The sequence below is a fragment of the Capra hircus genome, chromosome 6, assembly GCF_001704415.2.
Source record: "Capra hircus breed San Clemente chromosome 6, ASM170441v1, whole genome shotgun sequence".
NCBI lineage: Eukaryota > Metazoa > Chordata > Mammalia > Artiodactyla > Bovidae > Capra > Capra hircus.
The window spans coordinates 6,915,796-6,929,479 of NC_030813.1; the positions used below are offsets into that span (position 1 = coordinate 6,915,796).

Sequence of the window (13,684 nt, forward strand, 5' to 3'; positions counted from 1 at the left end):
AGCCAAGTGGTACTACTCCAAGCCTTGGATGGCTGAAGGCCTGTTTAGCCGTGGGGGGTTGTGAGAAAGCAGCCGGATGGTACTGATTTTTAAGGTTACAGAGAGAGCTCAAGCTCCACGTCTCACACAGGTTGCTTTTCTCAGCTCTCTCTCAGAACACGGAGTGCTTATACATGGAGCAATCCCTGTTTTGGGGTGGAATCAGTCATTCTACTTTACAGACAACGGATATGTAGACATTCGTTGAAGGAATGCACGGAAATCTAGCAATCCTAGCTTTGGTGAAGACCCCTCTTCCCATACTTTTAGCTGGGACGTCCTTTCCTCCGTTTTTGCGCCGCGTTGTCGGCTGCCCTGGGCGTTGCTTCCTCTGTAGTGCCTGGCGGAGTGAGTCGTCTCTGTACACGTGCCAGATTCGCCTCTAGACCGCAATCTCTTCAAGATCCCGAAGCGTGTACCTTCCCATGTCGGCAGTGCAGAACCCCAAATATCCTAGTAAATATTATTATCATAAACATCATTGTTACTAGTAAATATTATTATGACTCAAGTAATACGTATTGAATGAACAGCTGAACCTGCCACCTGTTGAATGAATGAATGTAGCCTCAATACAAACTCCCTCCTTCCTACGGGAATCCACGCTGAAACTGTGGCTCTAATTTAGCCACAGCGTTAACATTTTTGACCTGCTGGAGGGAAACGAACCAACAAACAAAACAGGAAGGGGACAAAAGAGCAAAAAAAAGGAGGACGCGCAGCCGGCGCGCGCGCCGCGCCGGGCGGCGGGAGCCGCCTCCGCCCCGCCCCGCCCCGCCGGCGTCTGTGCGCGCGCGCCGCCGGGAGCGCGGCCGCTGGTCTGAGCCCGGCGCCGGGGGCGCGCCGCCGGGAGAGGCTTTGACGTGGCAGTTCCCAGCCCGGCTGCAACTCGGCGAGCGAGACCAGCCTGCGGGGACGCCGGCGCGAGGCGAGGCGCGGCGCGGCGCGGCGGGAGCAGCGGCCGCCGCGGGAGCGGGCTCACCCGGGCAGCCGGCACTGCGGCCAGAGCGCGGGCTCTCGGAGGCCCGGCGGCGGGCGGGCGCCGAGCAGGTAATGCCGCGCCCAGCCTGGCTGCGCTGCGGCGGGACCCTTCGCCAGACACAGTTGTGGCGGGGTGCGGTGCCAGGCTAGGGGTGCGGTGCCAGGCCAGGGGTGCGGTGGGGCGGTGGCGAGAGACGGGATGCTCACCTTGGCGGGGCAGCGGAGGAGACCTCCTGCTTTGCTCCTGCAGCCCTTTCGGGTAGTTTAATACCGGGGGGTGGGCTTGGGCATTTTTTACCCGCCCCCGCGCCCCTATCTTTGTGTCTGGGGATGCTGAAACTCCCAGGTTAGGGTCCCCAGTAGCCACGGTATTCCAGCGTTACTGCCCGCGGTGTTCTTATCTCCGTATCAACTTAATTTCCCCTTCCTTGGAGGGAGGGACTGCTGGAAATACTCATTTTGTGATAATGGCACATGTATCTTCAAGCTTCGGGACAGCCTGACAGTGAAACTGATTTGTCCGAATCCCAGCTGGGTCCAGGGTAAGACGTGCATCTGTGAGAACAGTCGAGTGACAGCGGGCTGGGGGTTGTCCTGGGCTTGGAATCCCAGATTTTGAGGCTCGGCCTGCTCGTGCCAAGTGGCTTTCTGCCATGTTGCCGCTTGAAGCTGAGTCAGATTTCTGTAACTTGGTGCTCCAGTGTGAGGAAGTTTGACGTGGCAGACTGGGTTGAGTGAGGAAGCAAATTCCTGCCAGGACCGGTGAAGAGGCACCCGACTGCTTCCTGCTCTTTGGAGTGAACATCCCTGCCTTTCCTTTCTGTCACTCAGCAACAGGCTGCTGCGTAGGTGTGTTCCTGCTGACTTCCTAAATGCGCTTGGTTGGATGAGCTTGACCCAAGCTCAGGCTGCCACGTCTCTCTCCGCTAAGTGGGAGGAGGGAAGATGTGTTGTCAGTAACGCAGTGGACCCAAGGGCCTATCCTCTTTTTTAGATCTCCCCTTCCAAGGAGAAGAAAGTGATCTTACAGTATTTTTACTTCAGTTGCTTTCATTTTGGAATCGTATAGTTTAACATGAAATTGAAACCAAGTGAATGCAGTTTCCTGAATATGTTTCAAACCTTAGCCAGTTTCACTGACCTTATAGTTTAAAAGATAGCATCGTAAAATAGCAAAAGGAAAAATATTCCAATGCTGGGTGAAGGAAGTGGAAAGAAATTGTAGAACCGTTGTTTTTTTAGCTGGAAAGGCTTTAGAAGCTTCATTTTGTAAGAGAGAACTGACGCTCAGAGAGGTTCTTCAGCTCATTCTGTCACACAGCTAAGGATGAGCAGATGTGTAGTGTAAACCCACTTCTCTTGCTGGGATTCAGAGCTTTTTCTGTTATAATTTTTCTTTTTAAGACTAGTTCTGTGAAATGTCTCTTCTTTTATGAAACCTGGAGAAAATACCAGCTTTAAAAACATGTTGATGTTTTGGTTCTGAGTAGAATGAGGTGACTTAGCAGCAGCAGCAGTAGCAGAATCAAGATGGGTCTCTTGTATTTGTGAGCTGTGTGTGTGTGCTTAAACACATGTGCAATTGGACTTTTCCCCTTCATTCTTTAAATATATGTGCATGTATTCTTAGAGGTGTGGTATTTAAATCAGAAAGAAAGTCTGTCATCTTTGCCTGAGAAACCACTGACAACTCTCAAACAGTTGTAGGCTGCCACTTGGCTTCATCAATATATGACTTATAAAATCAGTCCATTGTCAACTTATTTTCTACTGTATCTGTTGGACTTTTTTTCCCCCTTTATCCTAACTGCCTGGTTAAAGTTACTAATTAGGATAGTACTAAAATGACACAGGTCAGAACATCCAGTTGCAGGCTACTGGCAAGTCTGCTGGTCAGACAGTGACATGTGGTTATTGCCAGTGACATGCTCTATGCTGAAACAGGGCCCTGGAAACAAAAGGCACCAGGATTACATTTATGAGAGACTCTCTGTGACACGGTTTGGGCTTACGGTGAGAAAGGGATTGGCAGCTGTTATTCAGGATTTAATGCCTGTGCATTTGCCTCCGCCTATGGAAGTGAGTTACTGAGTTCCATAGAGCTGTGGTTAGAGCCTTTTTAGGGGAAAGTGATATTGCTTGATATGAAGCTGTCTCGTGCACTTGATAACTGTACCTTTCTTCAGACTATCATAAACATTTATTAACAGTGTTTATATTTTTAATGACATTAAGTGACTCAAACTCTCGTGTTGATGTTTTGTCTTTTTCCTTCTGTTACAGGGTTCTTTTATAGAACTATTCCTTGGAATGATATTTTCATAATGAGCCAGCAAGGTTATGTGGCTACACCTCCCTATTCTCAGTCCCAGGCTGGAATTGGCCTTTCTCCACCGCATTATGGGCACTATGGGGACCCATCTCATGCAGGTTCTCCACCAGGTAAGGTGCATTATCTCGACGCGTGTGTGATTATTGAATCTCAAGCTCGGAGACATAAGATACTCTGAAAGAGCAGCTCTGGAAGAGTTGAATGGTAATTATAGGCGATGCAGTGATTTGAGCTTATAGGATTATTTCGAAAAGCCTACCTTATCACTTTGGTTTTTGCATAGGGAGTTTATTTTTTATTTTTATTTTATTTATTTATTTATTTTATTTTTTCAGCTACTTTGCCTTTATTTTATTTTATTTTTTAATTTTAAAATCTTTAATTCTTACATGTGTTCCCAAACATGAACCCCCCTCCCACCTCCCTCCCCATAACATCTCTCTGGGTCATCCCCATGCACCAACCCCAAGCATGCTGTATCCTGCGTCAGACATAGACTGGCGATTCAATTCTTACATGATAGTATACATGTTAGAATGCCATTCTCCCAAATCATCCCACCCTCTCCCTGTCCCTCTGAGTCCAAAAGTCCGTTATACACATCTGTGTCTTTTTTCCTGTCTTGCATACAGGGTCGTCATTGCCATCTTTCTAAATTCCATATATATGTGTTAGTATACTGTATTGGTGATTTTCTTTCTGGCATATAGATGAAAACCAAGACACTTCCTGAGTGTCTTGTTTTTACTGTTAGACTTGCTCTTGCTATTAACCTGTAGTGTGAGGTTATTACAAACACTAAAACCCCCACAAATTATATATATACACTATATACTAAATATATGTATGTTAAATATATACATATACTAATATTGGAAAAATCTCATTAGATTTGTATGCTGAAGTTTATTCAGTGATGATAATAAGAAAACATGGCCTTGTTTTAAAATCATTATTGAATAATATTGGTTGCCCTAAAATTTGGTACCCAGCAAGGAATCTTGGTGTTTGGAGCAGAAGTGGGAGAAGGCGTCATGGAGTGGGACTCCTGTTGCTCTGATGGCAGCTGACATGAGAAGATCACCTCCCATTTTCAAGGGGCTGCCCTGAGGGGCCAGGTTTCAGGGTCAGTAGGGAGGCTAATAATAGCTTGTTTCAGATTTAGGGAACCCCAGATTCCCTAAAAATATTTGTGAAAGACAGTTCTTGGAACTGGATGTGTATAAATAATTGAGTATCTCTGGCGGTTTACTAGGACTAACCCAGGCATATAGGATCCAGGCCTTGCTGGGTAGCTTGTGTGGAGTGCAGAGTCAGCCAGGGGTGAGGAAAGCCTCTAGGCAGGCTTGATGGTAGCAGCCACGCACAGTTGCAGCAGAAGATGCTGTGAGACTGAATTTCCTGTGGGAAGTCGCTCTTCTGACTTAGTCCAGGTTTTAAAAACCTCCAGGTGAGGCATCATCATCTTGTCCAGGTTCAGTCCTCCCCATAACATTTCTTGATCTGGGTCCTGTAGGAACCATTTCACCCATCTTTCTCCAATTTCTTTTCTGTCTGGTGGTTCATTCCCCCTCAGCATTTATATATAATGATAATTATGCATCACTTTTTTTTTTTGAATGCTTACCATATATTGTAAACTGGTCCTAAAAGAATTATATGTATAATTTTCTTTAACTGTCATTCAGTGCTGTTCAGTAGATTATTAGCCCTATTTTGCAGCTAAGAAAACTGGATGTCTGAAATACCATGATTTATCCAAGGTACAGAGCTGGTGGTGTAACTGGGATTCACACTGCAGTCCTTTGAGAAAACAAACAGCAAACTCGAACAGACACCTAAGTAAAACATTCAGTGTTACTCACTTTTCCTCCTCCTCTTCACAGCCATCTCTTAAACAAGTCCTCAGTCCCCTCCCTCACGCCCCATCCTTGCCTCGCAGCCCTCCACGGCTCAGCGTATCCTCTGCTCCATAGCCTGGGCCCCGTCCACCCTTCCCCTTCTCCGCCTAGGGTTGTTGGTGACCTCCTGTTACCAAAGGCAGTAGACACTGTCTTGTGCTCTTGAATTTGACACCGTTTACTGCTTTTATTTGTACAAAACTCTTTTCTCCTTTGGTTTCAGTGACACTGTCCTTTGTTAGTTTTCTTAGTGGCTTTCTGGACAGCTCCTCTAAGGGCTTCCCACTTCCCCACATGACCCTTAAGTGGTGCTGATTCTGCTTCTTTGTTCTGGCTTCACCCTTCTTTCCCTGTCTGTAGATTTTTCCCTTAACTGTATTATTCCATATGAAGGGCTAGTCTCTCAGATCTTTTCCTCCAGCCCAGATGACTTTCCTAAGCTCCAGATCTGTATTTTCAGTGGCCAGCCTGTTTACGTGGGTATATCAAACTCATCATGTCCAAAATAACACAGTATATTTTTTCATGAAGCATGTTTTTTCTGACATTCCATACTCACCGAGCAGCTATCATTCATTCAGCTACCTAAATTAGAACTTTTCACTGTTTTAAAAGGTCCCTCTTTTTACCTTCTATAATCCAAATTCTTTTGGGGGCCATTATAAATCTTTCCTCCCTGCTTCCTCCTTTCTACCCAGTAGTCACTATTCTTGCTCCAGCCATCCGCCTCTCACCTGGATGACTAACGTTGTCTCCTAACCACATCCTCTCTCCAGCCTTTCTCCAAACAGTCCAGTCCTGTCCCATTCATTCAGTTGGTCCCTCGTGTCCGACTCTTTGAGAACCCGTGGGCTGCAGCACGCCAGGCCTCCCTGTCCATCACCAACTCCTGGAGCTTGTTCAGACTCATTCATGTCTGTTGAGTCGGTAAAGCCATCCAACGATCTCATCCTCCGTCTTCCCCTTCAGCTCCTGCCTTCAGTCTTTCCCAGCTTCAGGGCCTTTTCCAGTGAGTCAGTTCTCATCAGGTGGCCAAAGTATTGGAGTTTCAGCTTCAGCATTAGTCCTTCCAATGAAAATTCCAGACTGATTTTCTTTACAATTGACTGGTTTGATTTTCTTGCAGTCCAGGGGACTCTCAAGAGTCTTCTCCAACACCACAGTTCAAAAGGATCAATTCTTTGGCACTCAGCTTTCTTTATAGTCTAACTCTCACATCCATACATGACTACTGGAAAAACCATAGCTTTGACTAGGTAGACCTTTGTTGGCAAAGTAATGTCTCGGTTTTTTAATAGCTGTTCACTCTCTTCTTTCACTTTCATCAAGAGGCTCTTCATTTCCTCTTCCCTTTCTGCCATAAGAGTGGTGTCATCTGCATATCTGAGGTTATTGATATTTCTCCTGGCAATCTTGATTCCAGCTTGTGATTCATCCAGCCTGACATTTCGCATGATGTACTCTGCATATAAGTTAAATAAGCAGGGTGACAATATACAGCCTTGAAGTAGTCCTTTCCTAATTTGGAACCAGTCTGTTGTTCCTTGTCCGGTTCTAACTGTCGCTTCCTGACCTGCATTTAGGTTTCTCAGGAGGCAGGTCAGGTGGTCTGTGTTGGAGGGACTTTTATAGCCTGCAAATCTAATTCTGACTTTCTTCCGCTTCAGGCCTTTCTGGCACCTCCAGAAGCGGGTCTGCGCCTCTGGCCAGTGCCTCTACCCCATCCTCCCCACAGGGTGTGCCCTGCCCTCCTCCCCCAGACTCAGTTCACTTGTGGGGCTTGCTGACGTTTCTGACCACTTCCCGTTCTTCCTCAGGCTTATTCATAAACCTTCTCCTGTGTTTTCCAAGCCCCGTGTGGCTTTGCTGCCCATTGCCACACTGTGTGTAACAGATGTGCCTGAACGGTTCAGAAGGTCCTCACTCAGCCTTCATTCAACGAACGGGTGGACGACTGGCTGCTGTGTTCATCAGCAAAGTACTCAGGTGTTCACCGGTGGCAAAGCACCATTTTGTTGAATTAGATCCTTCATGCTTTAATTTAAACCTCTTTCTCCTTATCAGTTCTCAGATACCAGGCTATCAGACTCTGTCTGGATACATACCCTTCTATAAATTGTGGTATATTTGTTTAATGATTTCAAACTGTCACTAAGTTACCCTAGCCTATCTTTCTCTGTGCTGAATGACCTTAGATCTCTTTGTCTTCAGACATCACATACCTTCTTTTCTAGTCTTTTGGTGTACCTCTTTTTGTGTGTGTGACGGACTCAGAGAACTTAGCTGTAGTTCCTTGAACTATCTGTTCTGCCATAGATCTGGCCAGTGCCAAGGCTTGGTTTCTATTTCTTACATACCATATTGTCCTTTGTGCCTATTATGTGATGCTAGTGCCATGCAGGGACGATGTAGCAGGTTTATTGGGTGAGCAAAATACCTGTGGCGATGCAGCAATGAATAAAATGAACCCAGGCTCCGTCCTGTAGTGCAGACTTGTCTAGTGGGACGCGCATTAAGGGAATTGATGGTGACAATGCAGGGGAAACACCGTTTTGAGGAAGTAGAGGGTGGGATGGAAGCTCACATCAGGGGCATCTAACCAAGGCTTACGGTGAAGGGAATCTTCCTGGAAGGAAGAACCTGAAAGATGAGTGAGGGGCGGCCACATAGGGAGGCAGGTCCCTGGGGTTGGAGAGGTGGCACCTTTGAGGACCTGCAAGAGATTGACCGTGGCTCTAAGGGTGCAGTGAAGCATCTTAAGCGGGGAAGGGTCACGTATATTGTTTATTTATATTCCGCATTAGAGTGTGAGGAGGGAATCAGTGGGCACACTGCTTTCTGGAGCAGAGTTTCGGGTCCTCAGCACTGTTGACATTTGGGGCCAGCTGATTCTTTGGTGTGGGAGGCTGTGCTGTGCGTCCTAGGGCCTTTAGCAGCATCCGTGGCTTCTACGGATCATCAGATAACAGTGCTCCCGCTCCTGCTCCCACCCCTGGCCCCAAGCCATAGCGACCGAAAGTCTTAGACCTTGTCAAGTGTCCCTTCAGGAGCAGCATCACCCTTGGTGGAGGACCACTTGTCTAGAAGCTGAGCAGCAGGAACTGTTGACGTCCTGGAACTGGGGGCTGTGGTGAGGCTTCTAATAAATAGTGAGCTTTTGTAGGAATAGCAGCAGCCACAGCACCTTAGAAACGAGTCATTATGGTTCTGCCCATATAATAGGGAGTTTGTTTATTTTAGATAAACTTCTTTCTTTCCCAAATGGTTTTTAATTTTGGTTTCAGTTTGTCAGATCCAGGGCCAAATCCAAGATACGCTTTTCTGTGATGTTGTCTTGGTCAGAGGTCAGTCTGGCAGAAAGACATTTGTAAAGGGTATCAGGAAGCTAAGAGAATAGTAGAGTTAGAGAACCAGGCCTGGGACGCTGCGGTCATGGAGCCGACATCCAGTAAGCGTTGCCTTTCTCCCCGGGAGCCGTCATTAGGGCACGTGGCAGCCCAGTCTGTAAGGAGTCTAGGAACTGGAGATTCCATCTTTCCAGCTCAGGACCACATGGAAAGGCAAGCCAGAAAGGAATTAGAATTGGTATTACGTAAGCTAGTCTGTAAAAAATGTCATTGCATTAAAGGCAGGTTATGATTTTAGATATTTTTCTTTGGACATCGCTTTTGTTCAGTCACTCAGTCGTGTCGGACTCTTTGCAACCCCATGGACTGCAGCACGTCAGGCTTCCCTGTCCTTCACTGTCTCCTAGAGCTTGCTCAAACTCATGTCCACTGAGTCAGCGATGCCATTTAACCATCTAATCCTCTGCCACCCCCTTCTCCTCTTGCCCTCAATCTTTTCCAGCATCAGGGTCTTTTCCAGAGAGCTGGCTTTTTACATAAGGTAGGCAAAGTATTGGAGCTTCAGCTTCAGCATCAGTCCTTCCAGTGAATATTCAGGACCGATTTTCTTTAGGATTGACTGGTTTCATCTCTTTGCTGTCCAAGGAACTCTCAAGAGTCTTCTCCACAATTTGAAAGCATCAGTTCTTTGGTGCTCAGCCTTCTTTATGGTCCAACTCTCACATCCATATGTGACTACTGGAAAAACCATAGCTTTGACTAAGCAGACCTTTGTCAGCATAGTAATGTCTCTGCTTTTTAATGTGCTGTCTAGGTTAGTCATAGCTTTTCTTCCAAGGAGCAAACATCTTTTAATATCATGGCTGCAGTCACCATCTGCAGTGATTTTGGAGCCCAAGAAAATAAAGTCTGTCACTGTTTCCACTTTCTCTCCATCCATTTGCCACGAAGTGATGGGACTGGACGCCATGATCTTAGTTTTTGAATGTTGAGTCTTAAGCAAGCTTTTTCACTTTCTTCTTTCACCCTCATCAAGAGGGCATAAGCATAATTAGACCTTTCTCATGGTATGGTTTTGCTTTCCTATTAAGGTTCTCATACTGAAATTCTCATAACCTGATTCCTCTTTATCTCTGATCACTTATGAAAATGCCAGGTATGTGACCGAAGACTATGACTGTGCAGATAACAGTGATACTGGTTTCCTTTGCCCCGAGAATAGAGTCCAAATGGCACCCGGGACTTTGTAGTCTGACCCCAGCCAACCTGGACAGCCTCTGCTCCGGCCATTCCCCACCGTCTGTCAACACTTCACCTTTTGCTGATCACACCCCACTCTCTCAGATCTTCACTTAAGCTTTGCCTCCTGCCTTGGGACCCCCTGTCCTATCTCTGTGCTAAGACAGCTCCCGCCTGTTCTTCAGAATTCAGCTTGAGCCGGCCTTCCTTTCTGAACTTTTCTTGATTCCCATAGGAGGTGTTAGGTAGTTCCTCTGCATTTTCCACTTGTTACCAGGCACTGTAACTGTTTGATTACATGGTTGTTTCTTCCCTAAGAGCTCTGCGTGCCTTAAAGGCACACTGAATGTATGTTGAACAAGAATGAATTTGAATCATTGCTACAGAGTTGATTTCCAAAAATAAAAGGGAAAGAATCTTTTTAGTAAGATTTGTGTGAGACATTTCTGCTTGAGTATGTAAGAACTGTTTTTGGTTTGGTTTGGTTTTTAGAAACAGGTTTATAAATATAGGCATCTCATGTACACATGAAAATACCAGGGTGTGAGTAACTCTGAGAACTAGTTTTTGATGCTGTATGAGGGTTGCTGATGAAACTGCTGTTTGCGTACCTATTTAAGGAATGAAAATATCTTTGGATTCTTGTAGTGCCTTTAATTATTACTGCATTGGCACTAGTATTGTAGATTTCCTATTTTTGTCCAAAATAATGTTTTAAGAATGAAAATACAAGAGTGCATATAATTATGATATATGTATCTTGTTAGACTATATTGATAAATCTTTGAAAAAAAGGGGACAAAGGGTGTGACCAGGGTGAGGAAACTAAGATTTTGTGGGAGATTCCTTTTATATATCTGGCATTGTTCTGGATGCTCCTATGCCCATTACCTAGTTTAATTCTCAGAATGATCCACAGAGACAGGGGGCTCTGTTGTCATGGTACAGTGTTAAAAGTTTAGGTTCTGAAAGAAAGTATCTTTTTAGGGTCACAGGTGTTGAGTGATGCAGGAAGGATGCAGGAAGAATTCAGACTGCAGTCTGTGTGGCTGTAAGTGTCATGTTTCTCTAACTCTGCTGGATTTGAGGTATAAACCGTATGTAAAAATAAGAATGATATTTGTTGTTTTTGTTCTTGGTATATGGAAAATGGCCTAAATAAACTGTGACGGTGAATAGAAATTTCTTCTTAAGTTTGAGGAATTCAGTTTTAAGAAAAGAAACCTTTGTATAAGTTTCACTAATATTATTCATGAATTGTGCTGCCTCACTGGCTATGTTTCATTCTGGATTCCCCAGGCATCTGAGAGCATGCCCTTCAGAGGGTTATTACGACCACGTAAGAAATTCTTCCTGGGCCACTGTAGGGTCATCCCGTCACTTTCCTTACTCTCTAAGGGAATAAATTTTCTCGGAAGATGAAAGAAGAAAGGAAATGTTGAATATGAAATACCATTGTGAGGTCAAATGGTAGAGTTCACAGAAGGCAGCCAAGAGGTCACTGGTGATGGTGCCAGAGAGGAGAATGGGGTCAAAAGAAAAGCGAGTAAGAGAAAGCAAACTTGTGGTTACCAGGAAGCAGGGCAGGGGCGGGGTGAACTGGGGGATCGAGACTAACATATACACTCTGCTGCTGCTAAGTCGCTTCAGTCGTGTCTGACTCTGTGCGACCCCAGAGACGGCAGCCCACCAGGCTCCGCCGTCCCTGGGATTCTCCAGGCAAGAACACTGGAGGGGGTTGCCATTTCCTTCTCCAATGCAGGAAAGTGAAAAGTGAAAGTGAAGTCGCTCAGTCGTGTCGGACTCTTTGCGATCGCATGGACTGCAGCCCCCCAGGCTCCTCCATCCATGGGACTTTCCAGGCAGGAGTGCTGGAGTGGGTGCCAGTGCCTTGTCCGCATATACACTCTACTACACGTAAAATAGGTGACTAGTCGGGATCTGCTCTACAGCACAGGGAACTCTGCTGTGTCCTGTAATGCCTGTATGGGGAAAGTATCTTAGAAAGAGTGGGGGTATGTGTAGTAAGCGATTCACCTTGCTGTGCCGTTGAAAGTAACACAGCATAGTAAACCAGCTATACTCCAATAAAACTTAGAAGGAAAATTGAATGGTCTGGAGCAAACACAAGCAGAATGGAAGTAGGGACAAACACACAGAAGAAATACACTTTTTCTTTTTTCTTTCCTGAAGTCTGAAAGGGGTGTCACGAGTAATCAAGTCTGAACCTTTCCTTCTGCAGTGAGGGGAAGCTGAGGCCCACAGAGGTAAACTTCTTGCCCAGCGTGGCTGGATGGGGCATCACACTGCTCTAACCCAAGCTCACTGATTTTTCTCCTGTACCACCATTTCTCTAGAAGAAGGAGAGAAAAAATGTTTGAGAACAGTTTTAGAGAGAAACTTTTAAAGATCTCTGTTGCAGAAGAGGTGCTTGTAAATTAAAACGGGCACTGCTGGGAACATCTTCATCACGTGTGGCCTCGTAGTTTGTATGAGAAACTGAGATGACTTGAGCAGGCCTGAGCTGTTTGTCACCTAGCCCGTGGGAATCCTGGAAAAATGATTAACTCTGAGGTCCGTACTCTGGCTCCATGGGAGAAACAGATGCTATTCTCCATTCACCTTCCTCATGCTGTAACTCAGGCATTTTCAGAGGTCCTTTTCCCCCCGTAGTTAGAATTACTATGCTTTGTGAGGCCTCATACTGTTTTTCTCCCCCGATTTGCAGTCTGATACCAGTGGGCACATTCCACTGTGTGCTCTAGCAGTCTTTATGTGATGGTGCATTTCTAGCGGGGTGCCTCTCTACCAGACACAAAGGTTTTAGTTTCTGGTTAAAGTGGTGTCCGCACTCCCGTCACTGTGACAGTCACACCATGATGCCGCAGCCTGGCGTGGGTGAGTCTGCTGGTGAAAGCAAGTGTGAAGGAGACCCTGTTCTAACCCATTCTGCCCCTCCTGCTTTCCATTTTTGACCTGTTACCTTCATGTCCTCTGTCCCTGCACGTTCACACTCTTCTAAACTCCTGTCCTTCCCTTGCAGGCATGATAAAGCCGGCGGGGCCTCTGGGGGCCGCTCCCCCTGGGGGGATGTTGCCTCAGGGCCATCCGCCTCCTGGACCCCATCAGTTTGGCCAGAACGGAGCTCATGCGCAAGGTCCTCCTCCACAAAGGTGAGCTAGAGGCTAACCCCCATCTGTGTAACCCACTGAAATTGTCTCACAGGTCCCTTTTGCACGTGCAGGTTTGGCGATTGGAACTTTGACCTCTTGATGCCTCGAAAGGATCTATTGGAAACTGTCAGGAAACAAAGCGCTTAGAAAAGTTAGGACATTAAAATACTAGTACTAATAGATAAAATACCGATACTGTTAAAAAAAAAATAATGAAAATGACTTGTGTCAGCAGCTTTTCGTTTGGAATTATATTCATCTTGTGTGTATGCGTGCTCAGTTGCTAAGTTGTGTCCGATTCTGCAAACCCATGGACTCTATCCGCCAGTCTCCTCAGTCCATGGGATTTCTCAGGCAGGAATACTGGAGTGGATTGCCGTTTACTTCTCCAGGGGATCTTCCCAATCCAGGGATTGAACCCACGTCTCCTGGATTCGCAGGTTGGTTCTTTACCCCCGAGCCACCAGGGAAGCCCGTATTCATCTTAGTGTTTTGTATGAATCTCTAATTCCTTCAGATGTCTGTGGTTTATATTCTCCAGTGAAATTTGAAATCATCTGTTCTGTTAAATCCTTTACAGAACTGAGTTCAGATTGCGGCCAGTGGTGGAGACTGCACATTTGATGTGGAAGGCACACAGATGCCAGTGAAGGACTCTTGAAAGGCAGGGAG

The 13,684-nt window shown here is 46.1% G+C and overlaps 1 protein-coding gene across 2 annotated transcripts in view; it reads left to right on the forward strand.

Moving 5' to 3' along the window:
* The window catches only part of SEC24D (SEC24 homolog D, COPII coat complex component), a 115,940-nt gene continuing 103,081 nt past the window's right edge, over positions 826-13,684 (forward strand). For both annotated transcript variants that reach the window (XM_018049180.1, XM_018049181.1), the window contains exons 1-3: positions 826-1,089; positions 3,304-3,462; positions 12,883-13,012. In XM_018049180.1, coding sequence (XP_017904669.1) covers positions 3,345-3,462; positions 12,883-13,012 — 248 coding nt within the window. In that variant the 5' untranslated portion in view covers positions 826-1,089; positions 3,304-3,344. The remainder of the gene's footprint in view (positions 1,090-3,303; positions 3,463-12,882; positions 13,013-13,684) is intronic.